The 18,900-nt window shown below is 43.5% G+C and overlaps 1 protein-coding gene across 2 annotated transcripts; it reads right to left on the bottom strand.

Moving 5' to 3' along the window:
* Window positions 1-724: 724 nt before the first annotated feature.
* LOC120592427 (zinc finger protein 792-like) lies at window positions 725-8,801 on the bottom strand. 2 transcript variants are annotated; one of them, XM_039850074.1, is made up of 4 exons: window positions 8,395-8,801; window positions 5,803-5,929; window positions 5,150-5,272; window positions 725-4,420 (listed from the first exon to the last, which is right to left on the bottom strand). In XM_039850074.1, exons 1-4 carry the CDS (start codon window positions 8,422-8,424, stop codon window positions 3,213-3,215), a joined length of 1,488 nt encoding a protein of 495 aa, XP_039706008.1. In that variant the 5' UTR covers window positions 8,425-8,801; the 3' UTR covers window positions 725-3,212. The 2 variants fall into 2 exon arrangements, with proteins under 2 accessions (XP_039706008.1, XP_039706009.1); XM_039850075.1 differs by having other exon boundaries at window positions 5,803-5,887; window positions 8,395-8,800.
* Window positions 8,802-18,900: the final 10,099 nt, after the last annotated feature.

Here is an 18,900-nt window from a genome sequence, read left to right as displayed (position 1 = left end):
AATTTACACCAAGAGATTTTGGACATTCAAAATGCAAAAGATACTATAATCAATCCTCAAGCTCTAGTTAAAGATTTGTAGATAACTTACAAGGCTTTAATCCATTTAATATGTTAAGACAGTTTTTGGTTTTTGATGGGGATTTTGTGCTTACTAGCTGTCTTTTTCTGTACCTTTCAGTCAGCTGCCAAATCCTCCAATGACAGATAACACAGTCCTATATTGCTCTACATGCATTGTGGCTACAAGCTAAAAGGAAAGGGGGAGATGTGGAGAGCGAATTGTAAGCTGACAAGGTCCTTGCAGTCTGCAAGGACAACCAAGGGTTGCCTCGCCTCCACAAATTCCTTCTGAGAACAAGATAGTACAAATGTAGCCACAGGCAGACAAACAAGCTGAAGGTCATAAGATATGGCTTCGGAGAAGTAGAAGAAACAGTATTGCTATGCCTTAGAGAAACTGCTTATGCCAGCAATTGTATGTTCTCGGATAAAAGCAGCTTGCAAAAATGAAACTGTGCCATGTCCGCCATCAGTGGACAGTGGACCCCCTGATCCCAGGTTTCTGTCTTCTTTCTTTTCTTCATCTCCCACTGTTCCCACTCAGGTATATTTTCCAGAGCCGCGCTGGACATTACAGGCTTTACTACTGCTGGACGCAGCAGCAAACCTTCAAGGCTCTACAAAATTACTGTTAGAATTAATAAATGAATCCAGCAAAGATATAAAACCAACATAGAAAAATCAGTCACAGTTTTACACATTAATAGTAAAGAATCTGAATGGGAAATTATGAAAACAATTCCTTTTACAATAGCATCAATAAGAAAAAATACTTAGGCTTTAACTTAACCAAGGTGGTGAACACTTGTACTACAAAACTACAAAACATTTCTGAAATGAAGACATAAACGGAAATACATCCCATGTACATGAGTTGGATGATTGTTGTGGATACTACCAAAGAAATCTACAGCTTTCATGCAATCCCTATCAAAATCCCATAACTTTTTTGCAGAAACAGAAAAAAACTATCCTAAAATTCATGTGGAACCTTGAGGGACCACAAATAGCTAAAAACAATCTTGAAAGAGAAGATCAATGTCATAGGACTTACATTTCCCAATTTCAGAACTTACTACAAAGCTACATTAATGAAAGCAGTGAGGTACTCACATAAAGAAAGACATTTAGACCAATGGGATAGAAAAGAGCCTAGAAATAAACTCTCACTATATGGAATGATTTTCGATAAGGATGCTAAGATCAATCAGTTATAAGATGATATCCACATGCAAAAGAGTGAAGTTGGAGGGGGGAATCTGGAGTTATTATTTAATGGGTGTGGAGTTTCAGAGTTCTAGAGATGAATGGTGGTGATGGTTACACAATATGAATGTACTTAATACCGCTGAGTTGTGCACTTAAAGATAGTTAAAATGGTAAATTTTATTAGAATTTTAATTTAAAAAATAAAACAAACAAATATGGTGGATTCATTCAATAGAGCACTACTCAGCATGCATGTATAAATGAACTATTTATACATACAGCATGTAAAAGTCTCAAGATAATTATGCTATATGAAAGAAAACAGACCAAAAGTAGAATACTTTATGATTTTGATTGTATAAAATTGTAGAAAAGACAAATCTATAGTGAAAAAAGGTAAATAAACAGATTCCTTGAGATGTGGCTAATATTTTCCTGGGGAAGGCAAAGAGGAATAATAAAGAGCACAAGGTAGCTTTGGGTGAGGAATAGGTTCATCATGACTATAGTGTTGGTTCCCTGAGTATATACACATTTAAAAACTTATCAAAGTGTACACATCAAATGTGTACAGTCAATTATTGGCTAACAATTTTATCTCAACAAAGCATTAAAAGAAATGGTTGCACATAAAAATCTGATCTCCATTCATTTTAGAAAACTGGAAGATTTGGCAACCTTATATTGACTATCTCTACTTGTTTTGGCAGCAAAAAAAGGCTGTCACAAATGCTTTATCCCTAGAGTACAGGATCTACCTCCTCTCAGTCACCATTTTCCTGCCAATTCAGCAATGACCTTGAGATGAATAGTGCAGTGAGCCTGCAGTAATCCACAAAACCTTTAGTTTATTTACTCTGCCAGTGACCTTACTCATAGGACAGATATCTGGAGGCCTTGAAAATTTCTGTAAAGTCTGAATTCTGCACAGTCAGATTCAAGGGAACATTTGAGGATTCAGTTTTAGAACAGGTACATTCCCTCTAGTTTGCTGTAGTCTCACCTACTCCCTGTTATCACCTTTTGCCCAGTGTTTCTGTACAAATTATGGTCCCAACTGGGCCCAGTAAGTCTTACAGTTAGAGACACCTGTAAACCAGATGTTAGACTTCAAGGTATATGGCTATTTGGCAGGTGCCGGGTAAACAGAGTCTGTCCAATAGTGCTAGGGAATATGAGGCATTCTCTGGAAAAAAGGGACCTAATTTGTGCTGCTCTCAGATGCACTGGAGTTTGTCATAAATGCCCCCACATCAGGGTAATTTCTAGTCTACAAAAATTCAAGCTAATTCAGACCAAATTAGGCCAAAAGGGCTACGATTTTACCTAGGAGGTCTTGCATAATACAAATGAAGCCAAATCTGGACTGAGAGGTGTTCTCTGCCATCCTGCTGTTCCTTCTGAGGCAATAAATTTGGAAACCCTGTTCATTTGGTAGCCCTTAATTCTGTTCTCAATCCATTACACACAGTGATCAGAACACAGAAGATTAAAGGTGGCTTTATCAATAAGACCCTTATTATCACCTAAACCAGAGCAATTTAAAATAGGTAGTTGTGGAATGGGTAATACAGTGGCTGGATAAATTCACCATGAGCATCATATGAGATCAACAATGTTCTTCAAAAAGGGAAACCTCAGCAAGCTGCCAGCAGAATCCAGCTCAAGTCTTCATGGCCAGAGATGGGTCATGAGCACAGCTAAACCAGTCGCAATGGAAGGGAACGAGGCACTCTAATGGCCACAGGCTACTTGCATTCCCTCTTAGAAAGGACAGAGCTCTGCCTTCCCTGAGCACAAGGAAGCAGCTGACATACACTCTAGAGACCTGCCAGTGGGTAGAGCGGAGATGGCTTCTGCCACAAACACTAGCAGTGACAAAACTCTGGTAAAGTCCATGGTCTGAAAATGCAATTTAGCTCCAGAAAGCTTCCAACATATCTAGCATTCATAGGGAATCTCCCCAGTGTGAATATTTGGATGAACAAGGTTCAACTTCTGGCTGATGGCTCCCTTACAAAAACTACTCTCAGAGCTTCTCTCTAGTGTGTGTTCTTGAATTGAAGGAGGTAGCACATTCTCTGCACTCTTTTCCCTAGTGTGAATTTTATGATGCCGAATGAGGGTAGGCCTTTGGCTAAAGGCTTTTCCACATTCACTGCACTTATATGGCCTGTCTGGTTTGTGAACCTTCTGGTGCTGTCTCAGATTAGACCTTTGCCTGAAGGTTTTCCCACATTCCAGGCATTCATAAGGCCGCTCACTGGTGTGAAGTCTCCGATGATTATTGAGGCTGGAGCTTTGGTTAAAGAATTTCCCACATTCAGGGCACTGATAGGGCCGTTCACCAGTGTGAACTCTCTTATGTTGAATGAGATTAGAGCTTTGGCTAAAGAATTTCCCACATTCGCTGCACTCATAAGGCCTTTCTCCAGTGTGGACTCTCTGATGTTTGATGAGACTGTAATGTTGGCTAAAGAATTTCCCACATTCACAGCACTCATAAGGCTTTCCTCTATTATGATCTCTCTGGTGTTGTAAGAGGCCAGCGGTGTGGCTAAAGAACATACCACATTTGCTGCACTCATAAGGCCTTTCTGCAGTGTGGGTTCTCTGGTGTTGATCAAGTGTGGGTTTGTTACTGAAAGTGTTCCCAAATTCACTGCATTTGTTATGGCTTTGCACAGTGTGAAAATCCTCCACAGCTTCGGTGCCCTGCTGTGGCTCCTCTGCATTGTGAGGGACCTGATGCTGCAGAAAGCCAGATGTGGCCACAAAGTCCTTCCCACCCTCGCTGAATGTGAAAGGTTTCTCCGATGTGTCATCTCTGCAGCTCTTCACAAGGGAGGCCCTACCCTCCTCCCTTCTGATAGACTTGTCTACATCCTGCTGCATCTTTTGCTGGTGAAGGTTTGCACCGAACTCAAACTCTCTCCCATTTGCCTCATACATGTATGGTTTCTGACTGGGATGTGTTGCCTGGTGTTCAGCCAGATACAAAATGTCTTTCAAGTGTAGGCCACACATGTCACAGGGGTAGTCCTTCTGAGTAGATAGAGATGCCTTGGGATTCCTGTCCTGTGACACTCCTTCTACAGAAACACTTTGCTCAGAAGGTGACTTCTTACCCTCCATTCCACGGCAAGCATCTGAAAGTAGAGAAATGCTGGTGAAGTTCATGTTAACTTTAATAAAATAAAACAGCCCCATCACAAATGCATGTCTAACCCAGGAATGAGTCCATGGGATTATTGGGAAGATGAGAGGCCTAAGGTCAGGGTAAAGAATGGCCCGCTCTGCCGGGCTCTGCCTTGCAAGGTCACAGAACACAAGAGGTCTTACTAGGACCAAGGACACAAGGATGGGGTGTAGTTTGGGCAGAAAGGCAGGGTCTCCAACTTCTCCTTTTCAGCAAGGCCCTGGCTGCTGTAGCACACAAGGCCTGTGCAGAAGGGTATGTCTAGGCTCAGGAAAATCTGACTGCAACTGGGTGGCTGGTGTTGAAGGACTATTAAAGGGAATGTGCACATCTCATGACATTAAGTGTAGGCCCTTGTTGGAGAGTGCTGCAGAGGGAGCTGTGGAAAGAGTAAGATATGGAGGCCTGAAAGGTGGGGCGCAGCCAGGGGCCCCATGTCAAGGTAGAAAAGACAATGGGCAATTGTCAAGAATGTGAAATGAATAAATAAATTTAAAAAATAATAAAATAAAAAAAAATTAAAAGACAGAGTAAAAAAAAGAAAAAAGAATGGGAAAGAAAAGGTAAAATAGAGATACAGCCATAGGCTTTGGCACCAAAACAAGGATGAACACGAAAAAAGTTGCAGGTAGGATGTGAAGACAGTAGCAATGTCGCATGTTCCGCATCTCCCACTTACCAGAGCCAGGCCCACTATATGCCCCTCTAGCCATGGCTAAAGACATGTCCACTCTGTCAGGCACCCAGGGCTCTGCCCCCATCTCCAGCTGGGCAACTATGTGGGGCCTGAAAGATGTAAGTCCTAAGGAAAAGATAGGGCAAGTAAATGGCTAGTATTTGCCCAAGTGAACTACCCCACCAGAGACTCCAGGAAAGAAAACAAAATATTAAAAAAAGAACACACACGTGAGCTCTGGCAGGAACATCCAGTGGTCACAGCAAATACTGACCACATCAGTGCCTAGTGTTCCTGACACTCGGGCCTTAGGAAACGTTAGCTAAAGGAAAGGAGCAGGACAGAACGGTCACACATCTGGGCGGTCACCCAGACAGGGAGTGGCTGAGTCAGCTGGGATCCACTGAGCTGATTTCCAGGCTCCTCATTCTTGGCCCCTTCCCTACAGGTTTTTGAGACAACACCTGTTGGGGCTGCTCAGAAATAGGATGGGACTCTGTGCAAAGCTCAGCTCTGGAACCCACAGCACATATACCAGGGAAGTGGGGAAGGGAGCAAAGCCCATGTTCTGGAGTGGAAAGGAAAGCGTTGCCTCTTGGGAAAAGAGGACAGGAAGAGAGAGCTCAGGACACCCGGGTTGAGTGTGAAGGCCTTACCCAGTGAGGCTATCAGTGCAAAGTTCTCCAGCATCACGTTGCAGTACAAGAGTCTCTGAGCCTCATCAAGGAGTCCCCACTCCTCCTGGGAGAAGTAAATGGTCACGTCCTCAAAGGTCACACAGACCTGCCATGATGGGGACAGTTCATTCCACGATCAGCTTCTCTCCTCAGGACTCCCTGTCTGTCCCCTGCTAACCCTCCTCTCCAGCTCCCCAACTCAGAGGAGATCCCAGGTCCTGGTTCCACTGGCATGTGCTTTTTTCTCAAGCTTCATATAACTGCTGGGTCAGCCCACAGCACCAACAGGCAGGTGGGCAGAGAGACACCAGATAAGCTCTGGGCCTGAAGTGCAGGGCCCAGTCCCCTCTTCCGTGGATCCCTTCCCCTAATGTCACCAATGTCATCCTTCCCAGATGAATACGTGGGCTCATTCTTCTCCCATAATCCCCAGTACCAGGGCTCTAACGCATATCATTTTTGGTTTGCATTTCCCTCAAACTCTGCACCTCACCACTGCATCGCCATCACAGCCATCTCCATGATCCCCTACATGTCACTCTGCACAAAGCATCCAGAGAGTTCTTGGCAAATACAACCATGATCCCATCCTGCCTCAGACCTTTAATTGCTCCCATTGCCAAGGACAACATCCACTATTTATTTGGGGGCCTCCTCAGCTGGCCCTGTTCCTGGCTTCAATCTAAGCCACCCAGAACAACACACAGAATCAGATCCCCAGGGCCCCTTCGTCTTCTGTTCCACATTCTGTGCTTTCATCAGTCACACTCATTCCAAAACCAACCTCTCTGGTCCTCCCGCCCCTATCTACCCTGCGTCTAGTGACTCCCCCAGCTGACCCCATTTGCCACTGACTTCATTTCTCAGCCCGACTGAAAATCCACAGGCCCCACTCAGAGTTACCACAAGGGCCTGGTGAGAACGATGGGGAATAAGCACCAGCCCAAGCCTCACTGTAATATTACTACCATTAAGATTAACCCTCAGAACTTCTCTTATCTCTACGTCCCCAGGGAAATTTGGTCACCTGCCAGACCCCCTTTTCCCTACAACCCCACCCCCACCACCACAGCTACCACCACAGCCACCACCACTCTTCCTCATCTGTCTTTATGAAGCCAAACAAGCCAACAATGATCCCTAAGCAAGAAGCCCTGTGCTCAGTTCTCAGGCCCCACCCTTCTCTTTCCCTCTAATGTCACTGCCACTAGGACCTATAGGGTCACCCTTCTAAATCAGACAGAGCTACACCCTTGTCCACACACCAGATGGCACATTTTGAATGTTTCTAATTGTGGAATAAATTAAGAGCAACCAAGTGAGAAAAGCAAAGCCTATTTATTGTGGGCTTGCTATAGGAAAGGAGTCAGCTAATGTTGCTTAGGTTTTGAAGACTTGAAGGCATGCAGAGGAATGGGGAAGCTTTAGAGTGGATGAAAGGACAGCTTCGGACGGGCCCCATTGGCATGGTGTAGCTGTAGGCAGGCTAACTAGAAGCGAGGCAGCCTATGTGATTGCCTAGGGTGCACATTTGACCTTCTCTAGTAGGTCCTAAGTTGGAAGAGGGAAGAAAAATTAGACAGGCTGCCAGTTATTAATCAAGCCCTGGCCACTGGGGCCAGTTGTTACAGAGGTTATTTATCTTCCTGGATTGTCACTAGAGATAGTAATTTGACTTCCTGCAAGTCTGCCTTATAGCAGGTTGGCTTCCTGAGCAGGTTGCTGCAGGTTGTGGACCAAAGTTCTATTTTTATATATGGTCTGACCATTGTCCCTTTGTGTATTCGGTCTCTCATTACTTTAACTATACCTCCCCAGGATGCCATAACTGTGTGTCTAGCTGCCCACTCTTCACTTCCACTCAGGGGTCTCTGGAACATCAGAGCTCAACATGGCTAAAACCTAACTTCTATTTTCCACTTAAAATTCCTCCTATAAGCAGCTTCCCCATCTCTGCTGATGGCTCATTCATCCATCTGCTAACCAAAAACCATGGAGTCATCCCTTTTCTTTCTCACCCTCCACATCAAAAAAGTCTGGTTTGCCCTACTTAAAACACAGGCTCAGAATCCAATCACTTCTACCTGCAGCCGCTTGCACTATTTACCTTGACAACTGCAGTAGCCTCACCCCAGTCAGTTTTCCATTCTGCATCCAGGGATAAGACCTGAGTCAGATCACTTTCCTGTGCTCTGAACCTTCTGTGGCTCCCAACACCATCAGAAATAGAGGCCCAGCTCCTCACCTCGCCACTCCAGAGTTGACTTGGGGCCACCTGCTCTCTGAACACTCCCAACGCAATCTCACGACCAGGCATCTGCACTGGCCCCTGGGCCTAGGAAATCTTTTCCTACCTCATCCCATTAAATTTCAGAAATAAGAACCGCTCTATAAACCTTGGCCTGGATTCAGGACCCTAGGCTAGGAGTGACTCTCCTCTAGGCCCCCAGACTCAAAAGCAGAGCTATGAGTAAGGCCGAGAGCCATAGACCACACCCACCTTTTCCACCCGGGTGCCAGGGTCCTTCGGGTGGGGGTCTGAGCGGCTGAAGGCCCGAAGCCGATACTCACCTGCGCCAGGTGCCTCAACGCCGCCGCCATCGAGGCGGGTGACTGAGGCGGGTGTCGTGGGCTCAACCTACTTGCTTTGCACTGGGCGAGGTGTGAGCTGGGCTGGGGGTCGCACTCCTAGCCTCGGTCTCCCGGGTGTAAAAGGCTCACTGGGCCCGGGGCGCCCACTCTGGGCGCGCGGAGAGCGCGCGGCCAGTCCGGACCCTGGGGACCTCGCGTCACGGCGGTCAAGGCTCGTTCGAAGGCGCGGAGGAGGGTCCTGGCCCGGAAAAGACGCCTGCAACGCGCCACGGCCCCGGGAGCACAGACCCGCCAGGGAAATGACTTCGGGGCCGAAACGCAGGAAGTTCCGGCCCCCACCTCTCCGGCCCCCACCTCTCCGGTCCGAGGAAACGCCACTCTCCTGGGCTGTCATTGGCCCTGCGCCAGCCGGTGACGCACAAGCACAGCCTCCGGGATTGTGTGCTTTCCTCCAGCATCCGGCCGGACGGTAGGGGGCGGTAGGGGGCGGCGGGGAGGCGGTGGCCAGGGACCGCAGCGGACCTTGCGGTTTCTCCGTGACTTTGGCCTAGCTGCCCTGCGAGCTTTTCCTCTTAAAGGGGCTGGCCGCAGACTTCTGTGACCGCTGGCGCCAAGTCCCACCTGCCCTCGAAGTCTATAAAAGACTCATTTCTGCTTGTGTGGGTGTAGGTGAGTGAGCCTCTTCACTTCTCAACACCCAGCGACCTAGATTCACGTTGAAAATGAACATTATATCTAATTTGCGGGATCTGTGTGCTAGCAGTAAATGTTGCTCTAATTCAGTAACATCAGCATCATTTGGGAATTTATTAAAAATACCAGTTCTTGAGCAACAACCCAAAAGAGATTAAAAAGTTCTGAGGGTGGGGCCCAGCCTTCTGTGTGTCAGCAAGCTCGCCAGGGACTGCAGTTTGAGAAAAGGGACTCTCATTAAATCCTGTAAACAAAATGGGGAAAATAACACTGTATGTCTCATGATAAGTCAAGGCTTGACTCGTAGTTACTGCTTGATACTTAGAACTGTTGTTACTATTATCATCATCAAAGTCACAAACACTGCTGTGGGAGGAAAAGTCAGCGATACCTCTCTGCAGGGTAATTAGAATATTTGTCAAAATATAAAATACAGCTCTCTGACTCAGCAAGTAGCTGCATAGGTACTGAGAATTTTTACATGAAAGCACACCTTTTACTATTTGGCTATTTTGTTTTATTATTTAAAACACATTATGCAGGAGAGTTTCATAAAGTATATAGGTGGGCCAATTATCCAAGGGATGGATTTTTACAGGCTACATGGTTCAGCGTTTGAGAATACCAGGGCTAAATGCCCTGTCATAAGTGGACAGTGAAGTTGACATGGTTTCAAGTGTGTGACATAAGATGACTCATCTTTAATTCTCAAGCGTTAAAAGTTACTCAAGACACTTGTTAAAGAATAGTAAGGCCGACTTCATTCAGGGGCGCTATTGCGATATGCAGAGACCACTGCAATAGGAGCTAACAGTGTGTCGTTCTAAGAACGTCCAAACTGTAGAGATTTTTTATAAGAACTTATCTGAGTCAAACCAATGACATTGCCGGAAATCAAAATCTCAAATGCTCTAGAGGACAGTTTTGCATTTTTGTTGTTGTCGTTGTTTATAGCTGTGGCATTAAGGAGGGAATGTAATGGAAATTACATGAAGGTGGGAGAAAGTGAGGTGCAGGATAGTTAACAAGATTATATGCTTCCTTGAGGGTGATTACACTTTGAGGGGGTCTGGAAAAGAAAATTATTCTAGAATTTCAAAGGTGTGTTAACCTAGATGCACGAGAACAATGGTCAAGGCTTGCTGAAAAACCTTTCACTGAAGAAGTTATAGGCCTGGGACGTGACTACCCACCATGACCTGCCCAGTTAGGAATTTTTGATGAGATTACCCTGTGAGATTACTTTCCATCACTGGACTTGTCAGCTTTGTTATAAGATCTCTTTTTCATCCACAGCCCTCATTGTTATTTTGTTGCCCACATACCATCTCTATTTATTGTTTTTAAATGTTAACTATCATGTACCCACCAATGTAAAAGAAGTATGTAGTTCTCCATTTTACTTTTTGCCAATCCTAGATTTCCTTGCTTTGCTTCCTCCCACCTCCTTAAACTACCACCAATGTAACCTCCTTTACATTTTCTCCTATGATTCTAAATGTATAAAAACGAACTGCAAAACTACCATTCTCCAGAGCATTTTCTCAACCCGCCAAGATCTTGCTTCTGGGCATGCCCTCAAATTTGGCTCAAGTAATCTCATATAATTTTTCTACAGGTTTGGACTTTCTTTCCTCAATAGATGTTATGTGTGTATGTGAGAAGTATACCGGAACTCTCTGTACTATCTGCTCATTTTTCTGTAAATCTAAAAGTATTCTAAAAAAATAAAGTGTATTATTAATGAAAAAAGCAAGGCCCTCCTGGAGTTTACAAGTGTTACTGTGGACAAAAGATAGTCCAAAGAAAGTGTGGGGGTAGAGGATCAGACCTACAGTGCTGTCGTTTCCAGATAAGGGAATTGGGACTTGCAGATATGAACTCTTCTGATGAGGTTCAAGGTTAACCTTTTGATAGTGTCATTTACAGAGAACAAAATCTCTAATTTCTATCTGTGGACTAATTTAGATGGGAGGACAGGAGGAAAAACAATATTAACTTATTGATAAGTGTAGGTATAGTGAATGAGTCTATTGCAATATTTGAGAATATCTGAATTGACCAAATTGGAATCTTCTATAGGCCATGCCATTTATGAGATTTTCATGGATCTTCCAGGAATTATCTCATAGAGGAAGAGTCGATATGCCTTTGTAGGTGACATTCAGAAAGTTATAAAAGCCAAAGGTCAAACCTTGTGTAGATGAAAAAAAAGGGTTTCTATGGACAGTAACCTCACAGGGTGATCTGATCATAAGTTCCTACCTGGGCGGGTCATGGTTGGTAGTCATGCCCCAGGCCTATAATTTCTTTAGTAAAAGGTTTATCTTTGCTTTAAGTAAGGCCTGTCCATTGTTTCTGTGAATTTAGGTTAAGACACTTTTGAAATAAGGCTAACCACCCTCAAGAGGGCACATAATCCTGTTAACTATCTTGTAATCCAATCTCAACCTTGCTTTCTCCCATCTCCATGTAATCAGCCTTCATGTTCTCTCCTTAATTTCAAATACATGAAGGGAGCTGCAAAACTGTTATTCTCTGTAGCATTTGAGATCTTGCTCCCCAGCATATGTTATCAGTTTAACGCAAATAAGCACATAAAAATTCTCTACAGGTTTGAATGTTCTTATGTTGGACCATGGAAAGACAAGTTCCTCTGAAAGTTTCTCAGTTTTAAATTTAATAGTCCACTTACCCACTCAATCAGACAGGGCAAGGGGAGTTATCCAGGTGGAGAAAAATCATTCTGACAGAAATTTAGCAACAGCAATACCAGAGGTCCTTTCACACGGGAAAACTTTGCTCCAGTGAGAGAACATGTGAATAATGATAAGACATATTCATAACCATAAGATACAGGGAGCTGACAAAAATCTAATTGTCAATGAAGAAAGGGCTCTTTTGAAGGTGGCACTCTAACTTGCCCCACTTTTACAGCTTTACCATGATTATGTTTTTGGCAGATGGGGCAAAAGGATATCATTTATCCCAGGTAAGGAGTAAAATTTTCCCACTGATGCCAATGGAGGAGCTGATCTAGTTTTACTTACCCATTTTGTGAAAGCCATAGATTAAATTTCAGGCAAAGGATGGAAGAGAGACCAAACAATCATCTGGGTGTCCGCAAAATTTATCTGGTTGCATAAAACATCCAGCTTGTTTCCAACTGGCCTTTTAATCTTAGGGGCTTTGAACTGGTTTTCACTTCCTCTATTAGAAAGTCAGGAGATAGGCAGAGTAGATTTTGTATTCTATCTGGTCATAGTGGAACTGAGGCAGATTTATGAGCTGCTAGTTTAGCATGTTATCAGCTAATGAGTTCTCTCTTTGCCTCAGGATCTTATTGCTCATATGAGCTTCTTTTTAAAATAAGTCCAGTTCTTTTGGTAATAATAAATCTTCTAAGAAGATAGCCACCTGTTACTTATCTTTAATTGGTGTTCCAGTTGCAGTTATAAATCTCCTGGATTTCTCTAACATACCAGTCATGTACTAACTCAAAAACATATCTGCTGTCTAAGTAGACATTAATTCTCTTCAAGTATTAATTGTTCACTAAAGTGCAAGCCCTTGCAAGAGTTAATGTAAGTTCTGCTAACTGGGATGATTTGTTGGTGTCAGACAGAGACTCATGCTAGATAGGGTTTTGGAAATGTGTAATGGTATATCCTGTACTTCCTAGAGTGTTCCTTCTGAGCCTTGAGTGGAGATAAGATCCATCAACAAAGAAGGCGAGGTCTGGGTCTATAAGAGGCAGCTCTAAAAGGTCAGGATGAGAAATGGTTAAAATGTAGATGGATATCCTCCAGTCAGGAAAGGAAGAAGAACAGCAAGGGTAAGATTTTGAACAACAGGAGATAGTGATGTGAGAAGGAGAAAGCAAAAGAATGTCAAGAGAGATATAATGAGAGGTGAAGAAATATTGGGTGTTTCAGTTAGGAGAAGGATTTGGGCAATGTAGGGAACATTAATTTCAGGGTATGACCTAGTACTAGATCTGCTGTAGCTTGAACCAATTTTGCTGTTGCTGCAACAGCTCAAAAACAAGAAGGGAAAGCTTCAACTCTAGGGTCTAGAGTGAGGCTGAAATACCCAATGGGCCTTTGGTTTCCGTTATGCTTCTGAAATAGGGCACCTAAGGCATGCCCTTCTCTCTCTTGAATAAATAGGGAAAGGGCAAGGAATGGTTTGGGAGCCCCAAGGTGGGGGCAGATAAAAAGGGTGGTTTTTAAGGATTCAAATAGCATTATGGAAAGTGAGTTGCATTGTAGAAGATCAAACATAATTTCCTAAGTTATGCCATATAAAGAGAATAGTACAGCAGAAAGTTAATCTAGCTCCTACAATGTTCAATTAGTCCTAGAAAGTCTCAGAGCTGTCTTTTTATTTCAGGTAAAAGGTAATTAAGGATAGTCTTGATAGTTCTGAGGATAAGGTTTTTCTCTCAAGGGAGATATCATGTCCTAAAATTGCACCTGAGGATAGCAAAGTCGTGTTTCGTCCCTTGAAACCTTATGTTCCTTGCAAGCCAGAGTTTCTCATGAGTATTGGGTGTCTGACTATGAGTTGCTGAACCTAATAGAACAAAGAAGTTCATCCACATATCAAATGAGATTGAATTTCAAGGGAACAGCAAATTCTTTAGATTTACACTTAATATATGGCCAAAATAAGTGGGGCTTCCAACAATCTCTAGAGCATGACTGTCCAAGCATACTGTTGTTTTCCCCCACATAAACGGAAATAGGTATTGAGAGTTAGGATAAAGGGGTATGCTGAAGAAAGCAGAGCGTAAGTCAACAATGATGAAATACACAGTGTCAGAGGGCATAGAAGCAAAGATAGTATTGGTGTTTGGGAACAAAAGCAATATGGGTTTTACAATTCTATTTATGGCTCCTAATTCTTGGATCAATTGGTAACCCTTTCCATCAGGTTTCCTTACAGGTAGAATCTGGGTGGTGGAGGCTAGATGTGGAGATAAGAAGCCCCTTGTCAAGGAATCCATGAGTAATAGGTCTGAGACCATAAATTGCTTCAGGTTTTAGGGTATTGGGTTAGTTTAGGGAGAGGTATAGTGAGGCATTTGCAGATGAGGCATTTGGAGGCCGAGGCAAACTACTAAGCAGCTGAGCCAGGAATCAAGTCTGTGCCTGATTCCAGACATAAAGTGTAACTGTTACTGCACTTCATCTCCTCAGACAGCATTATAACAAATTTATTAGAAAATGTACAAAATTACATTTATTAAAGGCTCTGCTTCTCAGATGTGTCCTACATCTGTCATTTCTTTAGGTTAATGTGAGTCAGGAATATGAATTAGCACATCCTGAATATGTGGGTTAGCAAGGGCCTGGGGAGCTGTGAAAGTTTGGGAAGATTTGAGTAATCCATGAAAGCTGTCAGAGGGCAAATGAGTTGGGGGGCAGAGTCCAGACTTCAAAGGTTAGTCTCTTGGACCAACATGAAATATTAACACTACAATTAGAAATTAAATCTCTGCCCAATAGCTTAAAAGGGGTTGTGGAGCTTAACAATAACAACAAAAAGCTATGTTGGGCATTATGGAGTCAGATACAAAAAAGGTTAGGTTTTAAAAGAGACAAATCGGTAAATTATCTAACCTCACTACAGAGGTGACTTGTGTTCTCCGAGGAATTACTGCGGGGAGTTGTGAGGTGTTGAGGGTGGAGTAGGTGGCTCCAGTGTTTCCCAGAAATGGAGGGGGTGCCCTTTGAAGTTATAATTTCACCCAGCTGAATTCAAGGGAATGGGGAGTGGGGCAGGACCAGATTCCTCAGAGGGGAAAATCTGGATTTGGTTCCTCAGATGTTTATTGGGTCCAACAAATTAAACAAGAAAGACCTACAATGACTCTATTGTTTTTCTTTTCTTTTCTTTAAAATTGGACAATCTTTAGGTCCAATGGCCCTTTTCCTTGCAGTTTCTGCATGTACATCTCTATTAAAGATCTTGATGAAAAGGAGACTATCCCTCAGGCTTTGGGACACTTTCCCTTGAGTGATTTAAGTTAAAGAGCCATGAGTTTGCATTGTGTGGATTTAGTTTTGCCAGGTTTTGCATTTAGTTTTTGCAAAACATTTAGTTTTGCAAAACCTCATGGTGCTGCACTAAGCATGGATCTCAGAGAGAAGAGCATTTTGCCAATTAAGACTAGGTTTTTGAATAGCCTCTCTCAGTTCCATATGGAACCTATTAGCAAAGTGACTTCTTAAAGCAGACAGCATAGGATCATCTAGGGTTAGACCCAAGTAATCCTTCCAGACCCTTTCTAAATAGCGCCTCTTGTTAAAGAGGAATTCTTCTCTGTTTCCTGCATTCTTGAATCTTGACCAGTCTGTTTTACATGGGTGGTCTGTACAGGTGGAACCCAAGAGCTTGTCTCCAATTTCCTTAACTCTGTGATAGATCTTGGGTGTATTTTTATTTCATTGTAAACATTCATTGACTCTGATCCATTTGGCCTTTTCGAACCATAAGTTGGCATCTCCAGGACTCTCAAGAGTTCGGACTAATGGGTAAAGTTCTGAAATCCTGCAGAATTTACCCCCAAGACTAATCTGAGTTGTGTCAAAAATTCCTCTCTATTTTTTTCACGGGCCAGGGAAGTCTTTTATTACAGCTTGTAAGTCAGATGGAGACCAAGGCTTCATAATGACTTGTTTGGCAATTGAAGTCCTTCCCTTCCTGTCTCTTCCATGGGGTCTGCATACTAGGTGAGCAAGACTAGGTTCTCAAAAATCTATAGGAACCTGGGGACAGGTTCAGGGAGAGGCGTGTACAAGGGGGGTCAGAACACAGTGGCGTGGGAGGCAGGGTCAAGTTCAGAGGAGTGGAGGGACAAGCAAAGGAAAAGGAGGGAAGTGGACATGTCTTCAGGTTGATGTGAATGAGGGAGTAACGTTGAGGAGGATGGTGACTTTGAGAGATCACTTCTGATAAGGTAGACTCAGATTGTTGGATGATCTGTTTAAGGTTTGACTGAAAAGGCTGGTTTTCAACTTTATACTGGGAGAAGTAAGTACATCATTGTTTAGTGGGAATTTTGGACCCTCAGTATTCCTCCCAATTATTCTTTCCATTGAAATTTAGAAATCTCTTTTCAAGTACCAAAATTTTTTTTCTAAAAATTTTAAGGAACTTGAAAGTTAAAGTGCTTACATCGATGCTCTTTTGTTTGTGTTATGAGATAAGAAATAGTACCTCTTTCATGACCTTTAAAATTTCTTCGGGGGTTATAGTGTTTTAGGTTTCCTCTCTCTTTTTCAGTCTATTTTTATAAACTATAGTGCCCAGATTAATGTTTATTTTAACGTACTAGTGTAATTTTGTACATTTTCTAATGAACGTTATGATGCTATCTGAGGCGAAGTGCAGTGACAGTTGATATCTGTGTCTGGAATCAGGCACAGACTTGATTCCTGGCTCAGCTGCTTATTAGCTTGTCTCGGCCTCCAAATGCCTCATCTGCAAATGCCTCCAAACATCCTGCTGTGGACTTTAATGAGAAAATGTATCTAGGTGCGGCCCAGAGGATATAGTCTATGATATTGTAATAAGTTTGCCGGTGACAGATGGTTACTAGACATAGTGTGGTCATCACATCATAAGGTATGTAAATGTCAAATCACACTATGTTGTACACCTGAAACTAATATAGTATTGTATGACAACTACGCTTTAAAATTTTTTTGAATTAAAGAAAGATTAATAAAATCATTACATGAAAAAGCAAAGAAAATATCTAAAGCAATCATTTGCTAGTAATCAAGTTGTCTCTTTTATACTAGTAGTTTTTCTGATGTTTCTTTCAAAACAGATTTTTTATACAAATTCTCCACTATAACTGCCTCAGATGATAACGGCATCAGTTTTGGTTCCACACATATGACAGAGACTTGACCCCTGTATTATACCCCACCCCATATTATATTCCAGCATCACTTGTCTTCTCATTGTTCTCTCCAAAACCTCAGCTAAGGCACCCCATGCTTACGAGGGCCATTCTTCTGGGTCCCAGCCTCTGGGAATTAAGTGGAGTCACCAAGCTATTTACCAAAATTTCTTATCTTCCTCTTTCAATATAACTCATCTACAGCACTCAAATAGCTGTGTCAACTAGCTGTTTTCTTATAATCCCTGGAATTTTAAATCTCTGAGATGCCTTTAACACAAGGCTATGCACGATTAGGGGTTCAATTTTTATGTAATTCGGCTATTGTGTTGCTGCAGATTCTAGTGTCCGAGGTAAGGGGTACAGGGCTCAGGCAGTTGGAAGAAAATGCAGGGAGCCTTAGGCAATTGCGACATAGCTCTTCATTCCAGCAAGGGCACAGCCGACCATGCGGGTGGCAGTGCCTTTTTAAACACAGCTTAAACAATAGTGGCACACTGCCAGGTGACGGAAGCCTGCACATACATACCAGGCACGTGATTTCATAAGGGGAGAAGTGCTGAGTCACTTCCGCTTGGAAGTTAGCTGCTAAGGGTGTTGGAAGGGAGCCTGACAACAGCCATTTTTCTTTCTCCGCACACTTCACCCCTTCGGGGTCCCTCCCTTACACCTATGTAGGCTTGGCAAGTGATCGCTGCAGGAGGGCAGAGCTCTGTACCCATATGCCACAACAACAATACAGGAAACAACAACATGCCACCAAGAGGCAGGTGCTACCTCCTAGGAGAGCTAAGACGCAGTGCCAAGTGGACTTTAGGCCTGCCCACCACTCCTGCAGAAGATCCCCAGGGAGCTGCTGGACTTACCATATTTCTTGGGAGAGACCTGCCAAGGCTTGCGAGTTATTGTGCGGGTGGTCTGGAACGTAAATACAACACTGAGTGTGGAGAACGGCACAAGGGCCTTCTTGGGCCACAGTTAAGATGTCTAAAGCCATACGATTTTGCAATGCTACTTTTCTAATCTGATCTAATAGATACCAGATTACCTACTAGATACCAGACTAAGGAGTATAATTCAAGGCTCGAGCAGTATGTTTTGCCAAAGCTGTCACTCGCATTTCAACTACCACATCACCTGCTGCAGGCAGAATGGCTAAGGGATAATACCACCGTGGGGTCCATTTAGTATAGACATGTTGCGAATAATACGCATTCCAATTTGTGGAGCACCATGGGAGCACCTGCCACATAGTTGCTGGCAAATATGGGCATCCCCATGTATAGTGGCCTGTCCAATTTGAGGGAATGTAGAGCCATCCATGGGCCCCACATATCAGAGGCTTCCTGGGGCAAAATCATACTTGGGTGGATGCCTCCATACTTTTGTCGTGTCCACCAATGAGTGCTGGATGAGACAGTTAGTTATATTTTGGCATAGGAGTTGTGGCACTCATCCTAACAGTCGGGACCCCATGTTTCTTTCAAAACAATGGGGCACATCCTCAGTCACCTCTACCCCTTCACTAGTCAGCCATGACCATCCATCATGTACTGAGTACCCTAGTAAGGGTTTCTCCCGTCCATGCCGAGTTCTTCTTTGTGTGTCCACTCGATTATGGATGAGTCTAGTTGGGTGACTGGGGTCCCCAGTGGGTCAGCTGATCCCATGTTGTGACATCAGCTGCATATATACACCAGGGCAATCTTACAGACACACTGACAGGAAACTCCATGGAGACCCAACAGTGTGAGACATTCACAACTGTGGCATAGGTACATGCCCAATCAACCACGATATTCATGTAAAGTGGCCTAAGGTCGGAAGGGAAAGGAGAACAAGGGTACCAAAACAGGTAAGTCTTTTCCATTGGGCAA

Source organism: Pteropus medius, unplaced genomic scaffold (assembly GCF_902729225.1).
Source record: "Pteropus medius unplaced genomic scaffold, Ma_sr-lr_union100, whole genome shotgun sequence".
NCBI classification, from domain to species: Eukaryota; Metazoa; Chordata; class Mammalia; order Chiroptera; family Pteropodidae; genus Pteropus; species Pteropus medius.
This window is presented reverse-complemented; position numbering and strand designations above follow the sequence as displayed.

Excerpts from the sequence above, each read along its gene's own strand:
- LOC120592427 (XM_039850074.1), bottom strand. The coding sequence starts at position 8,424 with ATGGCGGCGGCGTTGAGGCACCTGGCGCAG. Across the intron at positions 5,930-8,394 it reads CGTTGAGGCACCTGGCGCAG|GTCTGTGTGACCTTTGAGGA; the intron begins GTGAGTATCGGC and ends CCATCATGGCAG. Across the intron at positions 4,421-5,149 it reads ATATAGTGGGCCTGGCTCTG|ATGCTTGCCGTGGAATGGAG; the intron begins GTAAGTGGGAGA and ends CTCTACTTTCAG.